A 19,094-nucleotide genomic window follows, 5' to 3' on the forward strand; every position below is an offset into this window, starting at 1 on the left:
ACACATTCTCAGTAACAGGCTGTGTTTGTGATGGTGACAAAGCGACTGCATCAGCTCAATCTGTCAGGCTCTGTGAGTAAAACTGGTTTCTATATATAGAACAGAACCCACTCTGAACTGGATCCTTAATAGATATGTTGTTGTGATAAGATCACCTAGGTGTTTATGACAAGACCAATTATCCAAGTCTTTCTCAATCAAATCCCCCCCCCCCCCCCCCCCCACGTGGTATTCTCCTTGATCACCAGTTGATCACCAGTTGATCCCTGATGAGGCTGCTTAGGCGTGTATATAAACATACCCAGAGCATCCCAAATAATAAAGGAGCCAGAAGACACTAGACTGCAGCTAGAGCAGATTCTCCACTTTTCATCTCAACCACTCCCTGGTTAAAGATGCAGAACGGCACTGAAGGAAACAACTTCTACATCCCCATGTCCAACAGGACTGGACTTGTAAGAAGTCCCTTTGAATACCCTCAGTACTACTTGGCGGATCCATGGCAATTCTATCTGCTTGCTGTCTACATGTTTTTCCTGATCTGTTTTGGATTCCCCATCAACGGTCTGACCTTGTACGTCACAGCGACAAACAAGAAGCTCCAGCAACCCCTCAACTTCATTCTGGTCAACTTGGCTGCAGCTGGAATGATCATGGTAGTCTTTGGATTCACCATTACCTTCTTTACCGCCATCAATGGCTACTTCGTCTTTGGACCTATGGGCTGTGCCATCGAGGGTTTCATGGCTACAATTGGAGGTAAGAGAACATCCAGTAACATACAACCCCCCCCCCCCCACACACACACACAAGACACAACTTCATATTTTTCTACTAGCACTGACTTTGTTAATAAGTACTGAATTATGGGAAAATGTACAGTGCCTTGCGAAAGTATTCGGCCCCCTTGAACTTTGCGACCTTTTGCCACATTTCAGGCTTCAAACATAAAGATATAAAACTGTATTTTTTTTGTGAAGAATCAACAACAAGTGGGACACAATCATGAAGTGGAATGACATTTATTGGATATTTCAAACTTTTTTAACAAATCAAAAACTGAAAAATTGGGCGTGCAAAATTATTCAGCCCCTTTACTTTCAGTGCAGCAAACTCTCTCCAGAAGTTCAGTGAGGATCTCTGAATGATCCAATGTTAACCTAAATGACTAATGATGATAAATACAATCCACCTGTGTGTAATCAAGTCTCCGTATAAATGCACCTGCACTGTGATAGTCTCAGAGGTCCGTTAAAAGCGCAGAGAGCATCATGAAGAACAAGGAACACACCAGGCAGGTCCGAGATACTGTTGTGAAGAAGTTTAAAGCCGGATTTGGATACAAAAAGATTTCCCAAGCTTTAAACATCCCAAGGAGCACTGTGCAAGCGATAATATTGAAATGGAAGGAGTATCAGACCACTGCAAATCTACCAAGACCTGGCTGTCCCTCTAAACTTTCAGCTCATACAAGGAGAAGACAGGAGCCAAGAGGCCCATGATCACCCTGGATGAACTGCAGAGATCTACAGCTGAGGTGGGAGACTCTGTCCATAGGACAACAATCAGTCGTATATTGCACAAATCTGGCCTTTATGGAAGAGTGGCAAGAAGAAAGCCATTTCTTAAAGATATCCATAAAAAGTGTTGTTTAAAGTTTGCCACAAGCCACCTGGGAGACACACAAAACATGTGGAAGAAGGTGCTCTGGTCAGATGAAACCAAAATTGAACTTTTTGGCAACAATGCAAAACGTTATGTTTGGCGTAAAAGCAACACAGCTCATCACCCTGAACAGACCATCCCCACTGTCAAACATGGTGGTGGCAGCATCATGGTTTGGGCCTGCTTTTCTTCAGCAGGGACAGGGAAGATGGTTAAAATTGATGGGAAGATGGATGGAGCCAAATACAGGACCATTCTGGAAGAAAACCTGATGGAGTCTGCAAAAGACCTGAGACTGGGACGGAGATTTGTCTTCCAACAAGACAATGATCCAAAACATAAAGCAAAATCTACAATGGAATGGTTCAAAAATAAACATATCCAGGTGTTAGAATGGCCAAATCAAAGTCCAGACCTGAATCCAATCGAGAATCTGTGGAAAGAACTGAAAACTGCTGTTCACAAATGCTCTCCATCCAACCTCACTGAGCTCAAGCTGTTTTGCAAGAAGGAATGGGAAAAAATGTCAGTCTCTCGATGTGCAAAACTGATAGAGACATACCCCAAGAAACTTACAGCTGTAATCGCAGCAAAAGGTGGCGCTACAAAGTATTAACTTAAGGGGGCTGAATCATTTTGCACGCCCAATTTTTTCAGTTTTTGATTTGTTAAAAAAGTTTGAAATATCCAATAAATGTCGTTCCACTTCATGATTGTGTCCCACTTGTTGTTGATTCTTCACAAACAAATACAGTTTTATATCTTTATGTTTGAAGCCTGAAATGTGGCAAAAGGTCGCAAAGTTCAAGGGGGCCGAATACTTTCGCAAGGCACTGTATTTTCTATGACAGTCATATCTGGTTGTCTCACCTCGTCTCACTGGATAAAAGTGTATTTGTGTAATACAGCCAAACTAAGTCAAATTCTAGTTATTTTGTTGCTACAGTGCCTTGCGAAAGTATTCGGCCCCCTTGAACTTTGCGACCTTTTGCCACATTTCAGGCTTCAAACATAAAGATATAAAACTGTATTTGTTTGTGAAGAATCAACAACAAGTGGGACACAATCATGAAGTGGAACGACATTTATTGGATATTTCAAACTTTTTTAACAAATCAAAAACTGAAAAATTGGGCGTGCAAAATTATTCAGCCCCCTTAAGTTAATACTTTGTAGCCCCACCTTTTGCTGCGATTACAGCTGTAAGTCGCTTGGGGTATGTCTCTATCAGTTTTGCACATCGAGAGACTGACATTTTTTTCCATTCCTCCTTGCAAAACAGCTCGAGCTCAGTGAGGTTGGATGGAGAGCATTTGTGAACAGCAGTTTTCAGTTCTTTCCACAGATTCTCGATTGGATTCAGGTCTGGACTTTGACTTGGCCATTCTAACACCTGGATATGTTTATTTTTGAACCATTCCATTGTAGATTTTGCTTTATGTTTTGGATCATTGTCTTGTTGGAAGTCAAATCTCCGTCCCAGTCTCATGTCTTTTGCAGACTCCATCAGGTTTTCTTCCAGAATGGTCCTGTATTTGGCTCCATCCATCTTCCCATCAATTTTAACCATCTTCCCTGTCCCTGCTGAAGAAAAGCAGGCCCAAACCATGATGCTGCCACCACCATGTTTGACAGTGGGGATGGTGTGTTCAGCTGTGTTGCTTTTATGCCAAACATAACGTTTTGCATTGTTGCCAAAAAGTTCAATTTTGGTTTCATCTGACCAGAGCACCTTCTTCCACATGTTTGGTGTGTCTCCCAGGTGGCTTGTGGCAAACTTTAAACAACACTTTTTATGGATATCTTTAAGAAATGGCTTTCTTCTTGCCACTCTTCCATAAAGGCCAGATTTGTGCAATATACGACTGATTGTTGTCCTATGGACAGAGTCTCCCACCTCAGCTGTAGATCTCTGCAGTTCATCCAGAGTGATCATGGGCCTCTTGGCTGCATCTCTGATCAGTCTTCTCCTTGTATGAGCTGAAAGTTTAGAGGGACGGCCAGGTCTTGGTAGATTTGCAGTGGTCTGATACTCCTTCCATTTCAATATTATCGCTTGCACAGTGCTCCTTGGGATGTTTAAAGCTTGGGAAATGTTTTTGTATCCAAATCCGGCTTTAAACTTCTTCACAACAGTATCTCGGACCTGCCTGGTGTGTTCCTTGTTCTTCATGATGCTCTCTGCGCTTTTAACGGACCTCTGAGACTATCACAGTGCAGGTGCATTTATACGGAGACTTGATTACACACAGGTGGATTGTATTTATCATCATTAGTAATTTAGGTCAACATTGGATCATTCAGAGATCCTCACTGAACTTCTGGAGAGAGTTTGCTGCACTGAAAGTAAAGGGGCTGAATAATTTTGCACGCCCAATTTTTCAGTTTTTGATTTGTTAAAAAAGTTTGAAATATCCAATAAATGTCGTTCCACTTCATGATTGTGTCCCAATTGTTGTTGATTCTTCACAAAAAAATACAGTTTTATATCTTTATGTTTGAAGCCTGAAATGTGGCAAAAGGTCGCAAAGTTCAAGGGGGCCGAATACTTTCGCAAGGCACTGCATATTTACATAATACCATTATGTCTCAACTAACCGACTGATATTATCAACCAATCCTGGTCTACAAAACATGAATTGTTTGAGATACATACATTGATGGAGATGCTGGGGGAAGTCTCAGCAACCAATTGGACAACAAGATATAACTACTCACTTTCCTTGTCTCATTGTAGGTCAGGTTTCTCTGTGGTCTCTGGTGGTGCTGGCCATTGAGAGATACATTGTCGTCTGCAAGCCCATGGGCAGCTTCACATTCACTACCACCCACGCTGGTGCCGGATGTGCATTCACCTGGGTCATGGCAATGGCCTGTGCTGCCCCCCCATTGGTTGGCTGGTCTAGGTAACTCAAAACTTTGATTACAGTTTTTATTTTATTTTTTACAATCGCTAGGACCCATTTCTCAATACTTAGGTCACTTTTTCAAAACTCTTCACACAGTGAGCACAACAGCAGTCTATGTGAGCTAAACTGTGGATCATTGTTCATTGCTTTGGCACAAAATGCATTCAATGACTACATCTTTCAAATTTCAATCGTTTGAATCATTTTCTCACTCAAACACAAACACCACCAAAACTCTATGTACATACAGGCCAATTTGCACAAGTTTACATAATGTTTTCAAAACTGTTAAACTTTAGTAAAAACAACCTAACCTAACATAAAATTGAATAAGACAGCAATTTGCTACATTTCTACAGTAATACCGTATTGAAATATATTCCAAATATATTCCAAAAATGAAATACTATCAAAATAATTAGACCAACCACAGCTGAATCCCATTGTAGCTGAACACCTACCCGGGTGTTAGCCTATCAATTTCATTACCATCTATACAAAAGGGGACATCTTAGGAATAATGCTGTACTGTAATGTAAACATGGACCCAGCCAGAGATAGAGAAGTGGCTGACAGAGTAAGAAGAGTGGCTGACAGAGTAAGAAGAGTGGCTGGGAGAGGGAGAGGAGTACGTATGCGGGGTGGAAGAAGACTGAGAGGAAGATCAAGAGCTGTAGTCTCAGATGAGATTAGGGCTACTATGATTGATCATGTAATAAATCATGGTCTATGAATAAGAAAGGCTGGTCTGAGAGTGCAGCCAAATTTGCAACGCTCAACAGTGGCATCTATTCTGAGAAATATCCGGCAAAACAACAGATGTCCGGCAGAAACAACAGATAAGATGTGCATTCTGCAAGGGCATCTGACTGAACTGCACATTACAGAAGTAAATTGAGCAAAGCCTCCAAACCCACTTGTGCGTAATTGTTTTTGTATTTCTGCTTAGGACCCAACGGTTACCTCCCACAGGCGGGAGAGGTAGGATTTTCACTGCTGTGCAGGAAACTGTAAATGTTGATATGGTCATCAGAAACAAAGGCATACAACTCACAGATTTTCAGAACAGAGTTTTTGCAGACAACATTACATTTGGAAATATTCACAATGTAAGCATAACAAATATTTCTACAGTCCTGAAACAACATCAAGTCAGTATGAAGCAGTTGTATACTGTCCCCTTTGAGAGGATCTCTGAACGAGTCAAGCAACTCAGAAACCAATATATCCAGGTAAGATGACTATAAAACACAGAACTGGGTTTGAACAAAACCAAACAGGGCAGAGGCACACAATGGCGTGTTTTTAGGTATAGTGTAAACTACCGTAATATTATTATCATGGAGATTGAAACCAGGTAAACACCCCACATATTCATCTTTGTGGATGAGGCTGGTTTCAACTTAGCCAAAACACGGCGGCGAGGAAGGAATGTGATTAGGAAAAGAGCCACAGTGGATGTCCTGGGCCAGAGGGGTGACAACATCATAATGTGTGCAGCAATATCCTCTGATGGACTGCTGTTACACAAACTGCTAATTGGGCCATACAACACCGAGCATCTCATTTCATTCCTGGATGACCTCTATGGAAGGGTTGTGTCAGGTGAGGAAAGGGTTGCAGTGGGGCGAAATCGGCTAATGTTTGTAATTGTATGGGACAATGTGGCATTTCACCACTCCCGTGCAGTCACAGAGTGGTTTGCAGCCCATCCCAGGACGGTGTCACTTTTCCTACCACCTTCTCACCATTCCTCAACCCCATAGAGGAATTATTTACCTCATGGAGGTGGAAGGTTTATGACCACCATCCACATGATCAAATGTCCCTCCTGGATGCAATGAATGCTGGATGCCTGGACATATCTGCAGAAGATTGCCCGAGATGGACCAGGCATGCCAAAATATTCTTTCCTAGGTGTATTGCCCAAGTTGACATAAGATGTGATGTGGATGAGAACCTGTGGCCAAATGCAGAAGACAGGGTTGACCAGCATTGCTACTTTATCTGTATCGGAGGATGGTATATATACACATTCTTGTATTTTGGAATCACTCAATGCCAGAAAATGACATAAAACATATTGAAGCATATTGCATCATGTCTGATTCATTCCTGTAACATATACTGCAGTGGATTCTAAACAGTAGAGAGGTGTCATTCTTGTTTTGTAAAGACAGTTTACATAAGAAAACATTGTGTAATGCTACGTGTTGTTAGTTTTTTTTAGGTCATTGTTTTATGAGTGACAAAGTGTGCTTATTGGGTGACAACCTTTGCCAGTGTTATGGAAGAATGAGTTGATTTGAGACATGTATGAAGTGTTAGTTTTAGTGCATTTTGGATGTGAAATTAACTGCTGTGCCAGGCTAAAAGTTGGTTAGGAAAACTTTGCGAAGAGTTTTGAAAAAGTGACCTAAGTATTGAGAAATGGGTCCTAGCGATTGTAAAAAAAACTGTAATAAGAGGTCTCATAGAGATATACATTGCAAGGGGGCAACTCATCTTGCTCACCACAAATAGCCTTGTCTGGTTTTGCTCAAGAAACCTTGCCACATCAGCCTTTTTAGTGGAGAGGTGAAAAGGGATAATGCCAATTTTAGGCTAGAAATTATTGCATTTTAAGGATAGTGTGAACAGATTTGAAATTTAACCATGTCCAACCAGACCTAATGAGGCCCAATCTTGAGTAGCTTAGAACATGATAGCCAACAAAATAATGCAGGGTGTTAAGGCCAAGTATGTTTAGATGTAGTTCAATGAATCTTATCTGATACCTTAGCATGAACCTAAATACTCTCTCCCATAGGCTTAGGCTAGACCTTAGGTCAGTGAGATAGCTTACATAATCTTATCTGACTCAGATCACTTGACTGATGTTGTTACTGCAGCTTAGCTTGTCTGATTGGTAACTTCAGATCATTCTATAGCTAGAGGACTCCTGATATCTCCAGGAGTGATAAGTATCATGTGTTGGTCTTTATCTGTCTAATACTGTCTTCCCAGTAGCCTACTTGGTGTGTGAACTCCTGACTGCTCATCATTTGCAGATAGTTGTTAACACATCAACCAGAATCAAGGGGCAGGGCAAATTGTGGCTTATTCGTGGTAACCAGTGGCTGTATTGGAGGGGGAGTGGTTTCACCTCTACTAAACAATCATAAATTAGTACAGGGAGGTTTGTTCTGCACCTCTGCTAGGCAATTAGCAATTAGGGTTAGTTCTTCAGTCTCCCCTGGTTTCTCAACAGCAGGTGTAAGTGGCGGTCGTGTTTCAAACTAAGACCATCACCGAAACAAAGACGGTTCTGCTGAGTTGTTCTGCGATGTTCTTCGAGAGAGGAAGGCTCCACACCACTCTGTCACTTGTGTATCTTACCTAGTTATTTACATATCTCCTTTTGCTCTTTTGTAGCTTTGTCAACTATGTGTGTATGTTTTCTATACTTTAGACTTCACAGACGCTCCCCACCCCTTGGCCGCAATGTTTTGTGGAGATTTTCTCTTTTCCCCCTCTCTCACCTGTCCATCTCCTTATTTAAATTCCATGCTGTCATTGTCACTTGTCAATTATGTTAAGCTTGAGTGGACATCTATCACCCACCAGGTGCCCTTGGAGAGTTCCTCAAACTCTTGATGGCTCACCGCTCTTCGTACTTGGCGACTTCAACCTCCCGTTGTCTGACTTAGTTTCATTCCTTTCCATCTCTCTCTCCCCTCCTTTCATCTCTTGCCCTCTCCAGGTCTATGATCACTACATTGTTTCCTTTTCTGTCTACCTTTCCTCCAATCCTAACTAATCTTACCCTACCCAGATGGTAATGCGCCATCGCATTCTTTGCTCTCTCTCCTCTTCTACCATATCATCTCCCCCTTCTGCTAAACCATTCTCCCTCCGGTCTCCTGATTCTGACTCTTCGACTCTACCCTCCTCCCTTTCCACATCCTATAATTTGCACTGTCTCCTTTCTTTCCAGCCAGCTCAGCCCTCCCATCCTGCTCCGTGGCCTAGTGACTCGTTACGAGCAAAAAGAGCTTACAGAACAGGGCAGCTGAGCGAAAATGGAGAAAATCTAAACTTCCGGAGGACCTATCATCCTTTCACTCCCTCCTCTGTATACAGGCTAAAGGCACATTCAGGCACATTCTACATTTCAAGCTTCTGTGTCTAACCCTATGAACCTCTTCTCCTCCCTCCTTAATCCTCAGTCCCTCCCCCTCTGTCCTCCTTCTCTGCGGACGACGTTGTCAACCACTTTGAAAATGGTTGACGACATCCGCTATTTACTCAGCCTATTGAGTCCACTGGTCTCATTTACATAGAACTACCCCACGCCTTAACCTCTTTCTCTCCAGATGACATCCTGTGACTAGTGAGGTCTGGCCGCCCGACAACCTGCCCACTCAACCCCATCCCTTCCTCCCGTCTCCCTGGAGACCTTTTTCCATTCCTCACTTCCCTCATCAACTCATCCTTGACCACTGGCTGCATCCCCTCTGACTTCAAACTGGCCTGAGTTGCTCCCCTCCTCAAGAAACCAACACTCGACTCCTCTGACATCAAAAACTATAGACCTGTATCCCATTATTTTCTTTCCAAAACACTTGAGCTGTCTCAAATCAAATTTTATTTGTCACATGTGCCGAATGCAACAGGTGTTATACAACAACCTTACTGTGAAATGTTCACTTACAAGCCCTTACCAACAATGCAGTTCAAGAAATGGAGTTAAGAAAATAATAATACAGAGGCTATATACAGGGGGCACCAGCACCGAGTCAAGGTGTGGGGGTACAGGTTAGTCGAGGTAATTTGTATATGTAGGTAGGGTAAAGTGACTAAGCATAGAAAATCAACAGCAAGTATGAGAGTGTAAAAACAAAGTGGTGGGGTTGGTCAATGGTAATAGTCGGGGTGGCAATTTGATTAATTATTCAGCAGTCTTGTGGCTTGGGGGTTGAAGCTGATAATGAGCCTTTTGGACATAGACTTGGTGCTCCGATTGTTGTGCGGTAGCTGGGAGAAAAGTCTATGACTTGGGTGAGTGGAGTCAAATTCTTTTGGGCCTTCCTCTGACAGCGCCAAGTATATAGGTCCTGGATGGCAGGAAGCTTGGCCCCAGTGACGTACTAGGCCGTACTCACTAACCTGTCGTGCCGTCTTCACGACTGTCTTTGTATATTTGGACCATGATAGTTTGGTAATGTGGACACCAAGGAACTTAACTCCCAACCCGCTCCACTACAGCCCTGTCGATGTAAATGTGGGCATATTCGGCCTTCCTTTCCTGTAGTCCGTGATCACCTCTTTTGTCTTGCGCACATTGAGGGAGAGGTTGTTGTCCTGGCACCACACTGCAGTTCTCTGACCTCCTCCTTATAGGCTGTCTCATCGTTGTCGGTGATCAGGCCTACCGCTGTGTTGTCAGCTAACTTAATAATGGTGTTGTAGTTGTTCTTGGCCACACAGTCATGGGTGAACAGGAAGTATAGGAGGGGACTGAGCAAGCACCCCTGAGGGAACCCCAGTCTTGAGGATAAGCGTGGCAGATGTGTCGGTGAGGGCCCCAGGTGTGCCCTTACCACCTGGGGGTGGCCCATCAGGAGATCCAGGATCCAGTTGCAGAGGGAGGTGTTTAGTCCCAGTGTCCTTAGCTTAGTGATGAGCTTTGTGGGAACTATGGTGTTGAACGCTGAGCTGTAATCAATGAACAGAATTCTCACATAAGTGTTTCTTTTGTCCAGGTGGGAAAGGGCAGTGTGGAGCGCAATTGAGATTGTGGATCTGTTGGGGCAGTATGTGAATTGGAGTGGGTCAAGGGTTTCTGGGATGATAGTGTTGATGTGAGCCATAACCAGCCTTTCAAAGCACTTCATAGAGACTGACGTGAGTGCACGGGTTGGTAGTCATTTAAGCAGGTTACCTTCACTTTCTTGGGCACAGGGACTATGGTGGTCTGCTTGAAACATGTAGGTTTTACAGACTCGGTCAGGGAGAGGTTGAAATTGTCAGTGAAGACACTTGCCAGTTGGCCCGTGCATGCTTTGAGTACACATCCTGGTAATCCGTCTGGCCCTGTGGCATTATGAATGTTGACCTGTTTAAAGGTCTTGCTCACACCGGCTACAGAGAGCATGATCACACAGTAGTCCGGAACAGCTGGTGTTCTCATGCATGCTTCAGTGTTGCTTGCCTCGACGCAAGCATAAAAGGCATTTTGCTCATCTGGTAGGCTCACATCACTGGGTAGCTTGCGGCTGTGTTTCCCTATGTAGTCCGTAATTGTTTGCAAGCCCTACCACATCCGATGAGTGTCAGGGCCCGTGTAGTAGGATTCAATCTTATTCCTGTATTGATGCTTTGCCTGTTTGATGGTTCATCTGAAGGCATCCCGCTCCTTGAAACCGCATCCTGCGGTGTCCCGCTCCTTGAAAGTGGCAGCTCTAACCTTTAGCTTGGTGCGGATGTTGCCTGTAATCCATGGCTTCTGGTTGGGATATGTACGGTCACTGTAGGGACAACGTCGGCAACACACTTATTGATGAAGCCGGTGACTGAGGTGGTATGCTCCTCAATGCCATTGGATGAATCCCGGAACATATTCTGTCTGTACTAGCAAAACAGTCCTGTAGCTTAGCATCCACGTCATCTGACCACTTCCGTATTGAGCGAGTCACTGGTACTTTCTGCTTTAGTTTCTGCTGGTAAGCAGGAATCAGAAGGATAGAATTATGGTCAGATTTGCCAAATGGAGGGCGAGGGAGAGCTTTGTTTACGTCTGTGTGTGGAGTAAAGGTCCAGAGTTTTTTTTTCTTCCACTGGTTGCACATGTGACATGCTGGTAGAGAAGAGGTTTTCCTGCATTAAAGTCCCCGGCCACTAGGAGCACCACTTCTGGATGAGCACCGTTTCTGATCAACTTTCTCGTTACCTTTCTCAGAACGATTTTCTTGACCCTAACCAGTCAGGCTTCAAGATGGGTCACTCATCTGAGACTGCTCTTCTCTGTGTTACGGAGGCTTTCCGCACTGCCAAAGCTGACTCTTTCTCCTCTGTTATTTTCCACCTAGATATATCCGCTGCCTTCGAGACAGTGAACCATCAGATCCTCCTTTCCACCCTAAGGGATGGGCGTCTCAGGCTATGCAGGCCGCCCCTACCAGGTGACGTGGACAGAATCTGTCTACACCACGTACTCTCACTACTGGTGTCCCCCAAGGCTCAGTTCTAGGCCCTCTTGTCTTGTCTCTATGCACCAAGTCACCCGGATCCGTCATATCCTCACATGGTCACTCCTACCATTGCTATGCAGATGACACTCAACTACTTTAATCCTTCCCCCTTTCTGACACCCAGGTTCATGCTCTACAACATCTGTAGAGTACAACCCTACCTCACACATGATGCGGAGCAGGTCCTAATCCAGGTACTTGTCCTCTCACGTCTGGACTACTGCAACTCATTGGTGGCTGGGCTCCCCACTTGTGCCATTGAACCCCTGCATCTTATCCAGAACGCTGCAGCCCACCTGATTTTCAACCTTCCCAGGTTCTCTCATGTCACCCCACTCCTCTGCACACTCCACTGACTTCCAGTCGAAGCTCGCATGCACTACAAGACCATGGTGCTTACCTATGGAAAAGAAAGAGGAACTGCCCCTCCCTACCTTCAGGCTATGCTCAAACTCTACACCTGAGCCACCTAAGGTCTTTTGGCTCTCCCACCCCTACGGTATGGCAGTTCCCGCTCAGCCCAGTCCAAGTTCTTCTGTCCTGGCACCCCAATATTGGAACCAGCTTCTCCCTGAAGCTAGGACAGCGGTGTCCCTGCCCATTTTCCCGAAAACATCTGAAACCCTACCTCTTCAAACAGTCCACCCCCCCCCCCCCCCATTCTATATCTGGCTCTACTGATAGTTACATTGTTGAGGAAAAATGTACTTTTTATGCCTGTGATATGAGGTTGTCCCACTTAGCCATCTTAAGATTAATGCTCTAACTGTAAGTCGCTCTGGATAAGAGCGTCTGCTAAATGACTCAAATGTAACAGACATTCTGGAGACCACTGTACTCAGAAATAATGGAGCATAGGTCTTCCAACCCCCCAAAAATGAAAGTTTTTACGTGGTTTATTCATTCAGCCTTAGTGGAAAGACTAGAAGAAACATGTTGGCCACATCGGCTTAAACCAGTGAATGCATCAGTGCAGCCTTGCCTTAGAACCGGAGACCGTAATGGTCTAATATAGTCTTGAGGCGTGAGTACCACCAGGGTGTGATACCCGGTTGATTACATTGGTGCGAATCGCAACTTCCACTTAAATTTCACTTTGTTGTGAATTGGTTTAAATAGGAGACAAAGTAAAAATTTGAGATAAGTGGAATTTAGGATTCACCCTCAATGGATAGATAAATTACAAACTGTGTCAACTACCCAGTCTGATTAGTTAATACATAACTGGATGAGAAGTTAATTTAATGGTTTGGTACTGTAGAGAGAGCAGGCAAGCAATCTGCAGACAATTTGCCAACCTTTCCCCACTTCAATAGACTGGAGAAAGGCAAGTCAGTTAAGAACAAATTCTTATTTACAATGACGGCATACCCCGGCCAATCCCGGACGATTCTGGGCCAATTGTTCACCGCCCTATGGGACTCCCATTCACAGCTGCATGTGATGCAGTCTGGATTCAAACTAGGGACTGTAGTGTCGCCTCTTGCACTGAGATGCAGTGCCTGAGACTGCTGCACCACTCGGAAGCCCACCTGAGTAGCTCGCTACTACAGTACTGTAAGTAGTTATTTTCAGTCTTATGTTATTCATAACTTAACTGGCACAGTAAACTGACCAGTTCTTTCAAATAAGGTGACACATTATTCTAGATTCAGTTATTTAATTTGCACCTGAAGTTAAAATAGTGTCTGGTTCTCAAAGATCCGATCAGAGTGGCCAGGAAGGTTTTGGGAAAGATTGTGATCTGATCTGGTGACATCACACACTGAGGTGGAAGTAGACATTTTGAGTTTGTGTTTATAGGATGCCGACCATAGCCTCTCAACATTCTGCCCACTGAGAAAGGGCAAAAACCATCTCATCTGGTTATACTACATAAGTATAGATAAACGGCATCTAAGTCAATCTGATTTATACATTTGACAAGTATTGTATTCATGGTAAACTCCTTTCTGAAAGACTATCATTCAAAGACATCATCCAAGGCATAACTGTGATAACCTTTTATACATTTGAAAGTAAAATATTTGAATACAGGCTTATTTATTGTCTTTCCCGCATAGATATATCCCAGAGGGCATGCAGTGCTCATGTGGACCTGATTACTACACCTTGGCCGAAGGCTTCAACAATGAATCATATGTGATCTACATGTTCTCCTGCCACTTCTGTGTCCCTGTCGTCACCATCTTCTTCACGTACGGAAGCCTTGTCCTCACAGTCAAGGCGGTAAGGCGGTTAATTCTAGTACACTGCTCAGACAACAAATCAATCAATTCCATATTCGGTGGTTGAATGTAGTTGAGATATACTGCCCATACTTTTTTTCAAGCAATTATCTGATTTCATGTGTGTTCCCTTGTTTGCTTTCAGGCTGCAGCTTCCCAGCAGGACTCAGCATCTACCCAGAAAGCTGAGAAGGAAGTGACACGTATGTGCTTCCTGATGGTTTGTGGTTTCCTGATTGCCTGGACCCCCTATGCCAGCTTTGCTGCCTGGATCTTCTTCAACAAAGGAGCTGCCTTTACAGCCACAGCCATGGCTATTCCAGCCTTCTTCTCAAAGAGCTCAGCCATCTTCAACCCAGTCATCTATGTGCTGATGAACAAACAGGTTGGTAACATATTTTGATCTCTCTCTTTTGTGCATCAATAAACAATGCTTCATGTTGGGCAAAGTGAAAAATGCTAACAATATATTTCTCTAATTATCCTTCTCTCTCTACAGTTCCGTAGCTGCATGTTGGCTGCTGTAGGAATTAGTTCAGGAGCTGATGATGAGACCTCTGTGTCAGCAAGCAAGACAGAAGTGTCCTCTGTGGGCCCTGCATAACAACTTCAAAGGATTACATTTTTTACATGGACTGGCATATTTTCAATTAGGTAGATTTATTTTCTAATCAGAAGATGCTCTCTTACGGTACAGTCCTCAAAACATTGCATAATCAAACATAGCCAATTTCTGCTCTGCATTTTATGTTGCAGTTTCTTAGACCACCGAAGCACAGGAGAACTTTCACATTGTGATTTTCAATTTTTTCCCAGCAAGGTGAATCCTCAAGAGTTTTCATGATTAACCACTTGAAGGTTTGGTTTTTGCTCCATAGCTTTGGGTACCCGTCACAGTGAGCCACAATTCCCCTCTGAGCATCACCTGCTGTAAAGGACAGCAATACCACTAAAAGGCAAGTCATGCTACTGTGACAGAAAGTGGATTCTTGCCAATTACAGGGGAGGGGGCAGCAGGTAGCGTAGCGGTTAAGAGCGTCCGGCCATTAACCAAAAGGTTGCTGGCTTGAATCCCAGAGCCGACTAGGTGAAAAAACTGTTGATTGAGCAAGGCACTTAACCATAATTTCTACTATATGTCACTCTGGATAAGAGTGTCTGGTAAATGACTAGAATGTAAATGTTATTACGCTTCAAGGCTTCTCCACCCTTTCACAAATCTGCACTTGGTATACTGACTGTCATTCTTTTTCAAAAAAGTGACATGCATACCAAATTAGGACTCTTTTCCATTGCTTCACACAATACCTTCTCTACATAATTGCTTGAGCTTGAGATGGCATAGTGAACTACTCTCATGCTTTTGTCTTGAAGGATTGAGATTGAATTGGTACGAAATGAGGCTACATATACTGAGTGTACAAAGCATTAAAAATATCTTCCTAATATTGAGTTGCTGATTGTGCCCCTACTGTCCCTTCACCTGCGGGGAATCCAGGAAGAGAGAAGTCTCTAATAACAAATATGTGGATTGTTGGGAGATTAAATTGCTTAGGAGCCGACAACCATAATTGTTCTATTTATTACACACTTTTGCCCTCAGAACAGCCTCAATTTGTCAGGGCATGGACTCTACAAGGTGTTGAAAGCATTCCACAGGGAGGCTGGCCCATGTTGACTCCAATGCTTTCCACAGTTGTTTTAAGTTGGCTGGATGTCCTTTGAGTGGTGTACCATTCTTGATACACATGGGTAACTGCTGAGTGTGAAAACCCCAGTAGCGTTGCAGTTCTTGACACAACCTGGTGTGCCTGGCACCTTGTACCATACCCTGTTCAAAGGGACTTATGTTGTCTTGCCCATTCACCCGCTGACTGACACACATACACAATCCATGTCTCAATTGTCTCAAGGCTTAAAAATCCTTCATTAATATGTCTTGTCCCCTTCATCTACACTGATTAAGTGACATCAATAAGGGATCATAGCTTTCACCTGGATTCACCTTTTTCATGGAAAGAGCAGGTGTTCCTAATGTGGCTTTTGTTGGCCACCTTTATGCTATAATTTGCTGAAAACATTTTATAAATACTTATTAATGTTATTTTAGATTAATAAATGCATGCATCAAAAGGTTTTTGTGTCGTTTAATGTTTTTGACTGGATATGTGCAAAAATATAATTATATGAGAATTAATGTTTGGTTGTTTTGATCCCAGTTGGTCACACATGTTAGGCGCTACCAACAATATTAATTGATTTATACACAAGGTGCCAAAAAAAGTTGTTAATTTATTGCAAATTCATCTTAATTGCCATGTCCTATACAAGAGTCTGTATCTAGTCCCTGGCTTGTGGTCCTTATTCTTTCTCTACAGTTTCATACACCCTGACCATGTTGTGTGGCAAGAACTCAATGGGTGATGAGGGGGCTTCTTCTGTGTCAACAAGCAATACAGGACTGTCTTCTCTGGGCCAAGTCTTCTGTTGTCTTTTGGGACTCTGAATCCTCTCTTCATTCTATTTCTTCTTTCTAAGCTGCTCTTATGTGTCTGACAGTCACTGTTGGTGTCAGATATCGGTGATTGATAGTCCTGACAGTGACACTAAGCTCTGTGTTTAACCTATAGTGTCAGCATGGATTTTCTCAACAAGCTAATGTATACACGGAAAGGCCATATTAACCTTTTACTGCAATGGGCTAAATCAGGGTCACACACAGTGCTTATTGGTAGTCTTAAACAAATGTACTTTGAAACGAAAGTATACACCATACATATAGGTATGGGCTTACAAAAAAAGAAGACACCTGTACCATATCAGATATAGAGTTGAAATGTATTCAATTTTGATTTTGTATCCCAATATTACACTTTACACTTCAACTATGACAGAAAATCAGAAAAAAAATCTGAAAAAAAATCCATAAAATCCCATTGTAGGTTTTTATGAATTTATTTGTAAATTATGGTGGAAAATAAGTATTTGGTCAATAACAAAAGTTTCTCAATACTTTGTTATATACCCTTTGTTGGCAATGACTGAGGTCAAACGTTTTCTGTAAGTCTTCACAAGGTTTTCACACATTGTTGCTGGTATTTTGGCCCATTCCTCCATGAAGATCTCCTCTAGAGCAGTGATGTTTTGGGTCTGTTGCTGGGCAACACAGACTTTCAACTCCCTCCAAAGATTTTCTATGGGGTTGAGATCTGGAGACTGGCTAGGCCACTCCAGGGCCTTGAAATGCTTCTTACGAGCCCACTCCTTCATTGCCCGGGCGGTGTGTTTGGGATCATTGTCATGCTTAAAGACCCAGCCACGTTTCATCTTCAATGCCCTTGCTGATGGAAGGAGGTTTTCACTCAAAATCTCATGATACATGGCCCCATTCATTCTTTCCTTTACACGGATCAGTCATCCTGGTCCCTTTGCAGAAAAACAGCCCCAAAGCATGATGTTTCCACCCCCATGCTTCACAGTGGGTATGGTGTTCTTTGGATGCAACTCAGCGTTCTTTGTCCTCCAAACACGACGAGTTGAGTTTTTTCCAAAAAGTTCTATTTTGGTTTCATCTGACCATATGACATTCTCCCAATCTTCTTCTGGATCATCCAAATGCTCTCTAGCAAACTTCAGACGGGCCTGGACATGTACTGGCTTAAGCAGGGGGACACGTCTGGCACTGCAGGATTTGAGTCCCTGGCGGCGTATTGTGTTACTGATGGTAGGCTTTGTTACTTTGGTCCCAGCTCTCTGCAGGTCATTCACTAGGTCCCCCCGTGTGGTTCTGGGATTTTTGCTCACCGTTCTTGTGATCATTTTGACCCCACGGGGTGAGATCTTGCGTGGAGCCCCAGATCGAGGGAGATTATCAGTGGTCTTGTATGTCTTCCATTTCCTAATAATTGCTCCCACAGTTGATTTCTTCAAACCAAGCTGCTTACCTATTGCAGATTCAGTCTTCCCAGCCTGGTGCAGGTCTACAATTTTGTTTCTGGTGTCCTTTGACAGCTCTTTGGTCTTGGCCATAGTGGAGTTTGGAGTGTGACTGTTTGAGGTTGTGGACAGGTGACTTTTATACTGACAACAAGTTCAAACAGGTGCCATTAATACAGGTAACGAGTGGAGGACAGAGGAGCCTCTTAAAGAAGAAGTTACAGGTCTGTGAGAGCCAGAAATCGTGCTTGTTTGTAGGTGACCAAATGCTTATTTTCCACCATAATTTGCAAATAAATTCATAAAAAATCCTACAATGTGATTTTCTGGATTTTTTTCCTAATTTTGTCTGTCATAGTTGAAGTGTACCTATGATGAAAATTACAGGCCTCTCTCATCTTTTTAAGTGGGAGAACTTGCACAATTGGTGGCTGACTAAATACTTTTTTGCCCCACTGTACATCACAGAAGACTAAAATATAGCAAAAAGTTTGACATAGAAACACTGGACATTTATTAATTGTTAAATTATGAAAAATATTAATAACATTCCACCCATGAGGCCACTAGGTCATTTGAATGCAGGACACGTCTTTTAGATACAAAACACGTCTGAAATTCTACTCTCAACACAGCCAAGTACCACACTGTAACAGTATGTAAGAAGTTACACCCCAGCCCAGAAGCATCCTTTTTTAATGCTCCTCTCAGAGGTTGCTCAACCGAGTTGTTTATACTTGGTGTTAAGACATACATGGAACTTTATTTTAATTGGATGTAACAATCTAGATTTTGTTGCCTGCATTTGGATGCATTAATGCATTCTAAGAGACCATTGAATAAACATGTATTTCTATGTAATGTAAAAACGTATTATAAACATGTATATAAACATGTATTTCTATGTAATGTAAAAATTTATTATAAACATGTATTTCTATGTAATGTAGGATGGGACAAATGGATGCATAAATCATGTATTTTTTTATTCACTTAATTTATTTTTATTTTTACTTTGCTATTTTGTTTGTTGAGCTGATTTGTTTAGCTGTTTGATTAGCTGATCACTTTACAAATGATTCATCAGTAAAATCATGAAATGTTGTATCTGGAAATACACCAAA

At 42.8% G+C, this 19,094-nt stretch overlaps 1 protein-coding gene across 2 annotated transcripts in view; it reads left to right on the plus strand.

Annotated features, from left to right (window-relative positions):
- The first annotated feature begins 335 nt into the window (after positions 1 to 335).
- The window catches only part of LOC139413690 (green-sensitive opsin-like), a 44,566-nt gene continuing 25,807 nt past the window's right edge, over positions 336 to 19,094 (plus strand). Inside the window, exons 1-5 of one of the 2 annotated variants that reach the window (XM_071161360.1) lie at positions 336 to 759; positions 4,403 to 4,571; positions 13,870 to 14,035; positions 14,180 to 14,419; positions 14,534 to 15,480. In XM_071161360.1, the coding sequence (XP_071017461.1) occupies positions 396 to 759; positions 4,403 to 4,571; positions 13,870 to 14,035; positions 14,180 to 14,419; positions 14,534 to 14,638 (1,044 nt within the window). In that variant the 5' untranslated portion in view covers positions 336 to 395 and the 3' untranslated portion in view covers positions 14,639 to 15,480. Of the gene's footprint in view, positions 760 to 4,402; positions 4,572 to 13,869; positions 14,036 to 14,179; positions 14,420 to 14,533; positions 15,481 to 19,094 lie in introns of those variants that run through there. The other variant, XM_071161361.1, reaches the window with a different exon arrangement.

Source organism: Oncorhynchus clarkii, chromosome 7 (genome assembly GCF_045791955.1).
Source record: "Oncorhynchus clarkii lewisi isolate Uvic-CL-2024 chromosome 7, UVic_Ocla_1.0, whole genome shotgun sequence".
In the NCBI taxonomy this organism is placed as follows: Eukaryota; Metazoa; Chordata; class Actinopteri; order Salmoniformes; family Salmonidae; genus Oncorhynchus; species Oncorhynchus clarkii.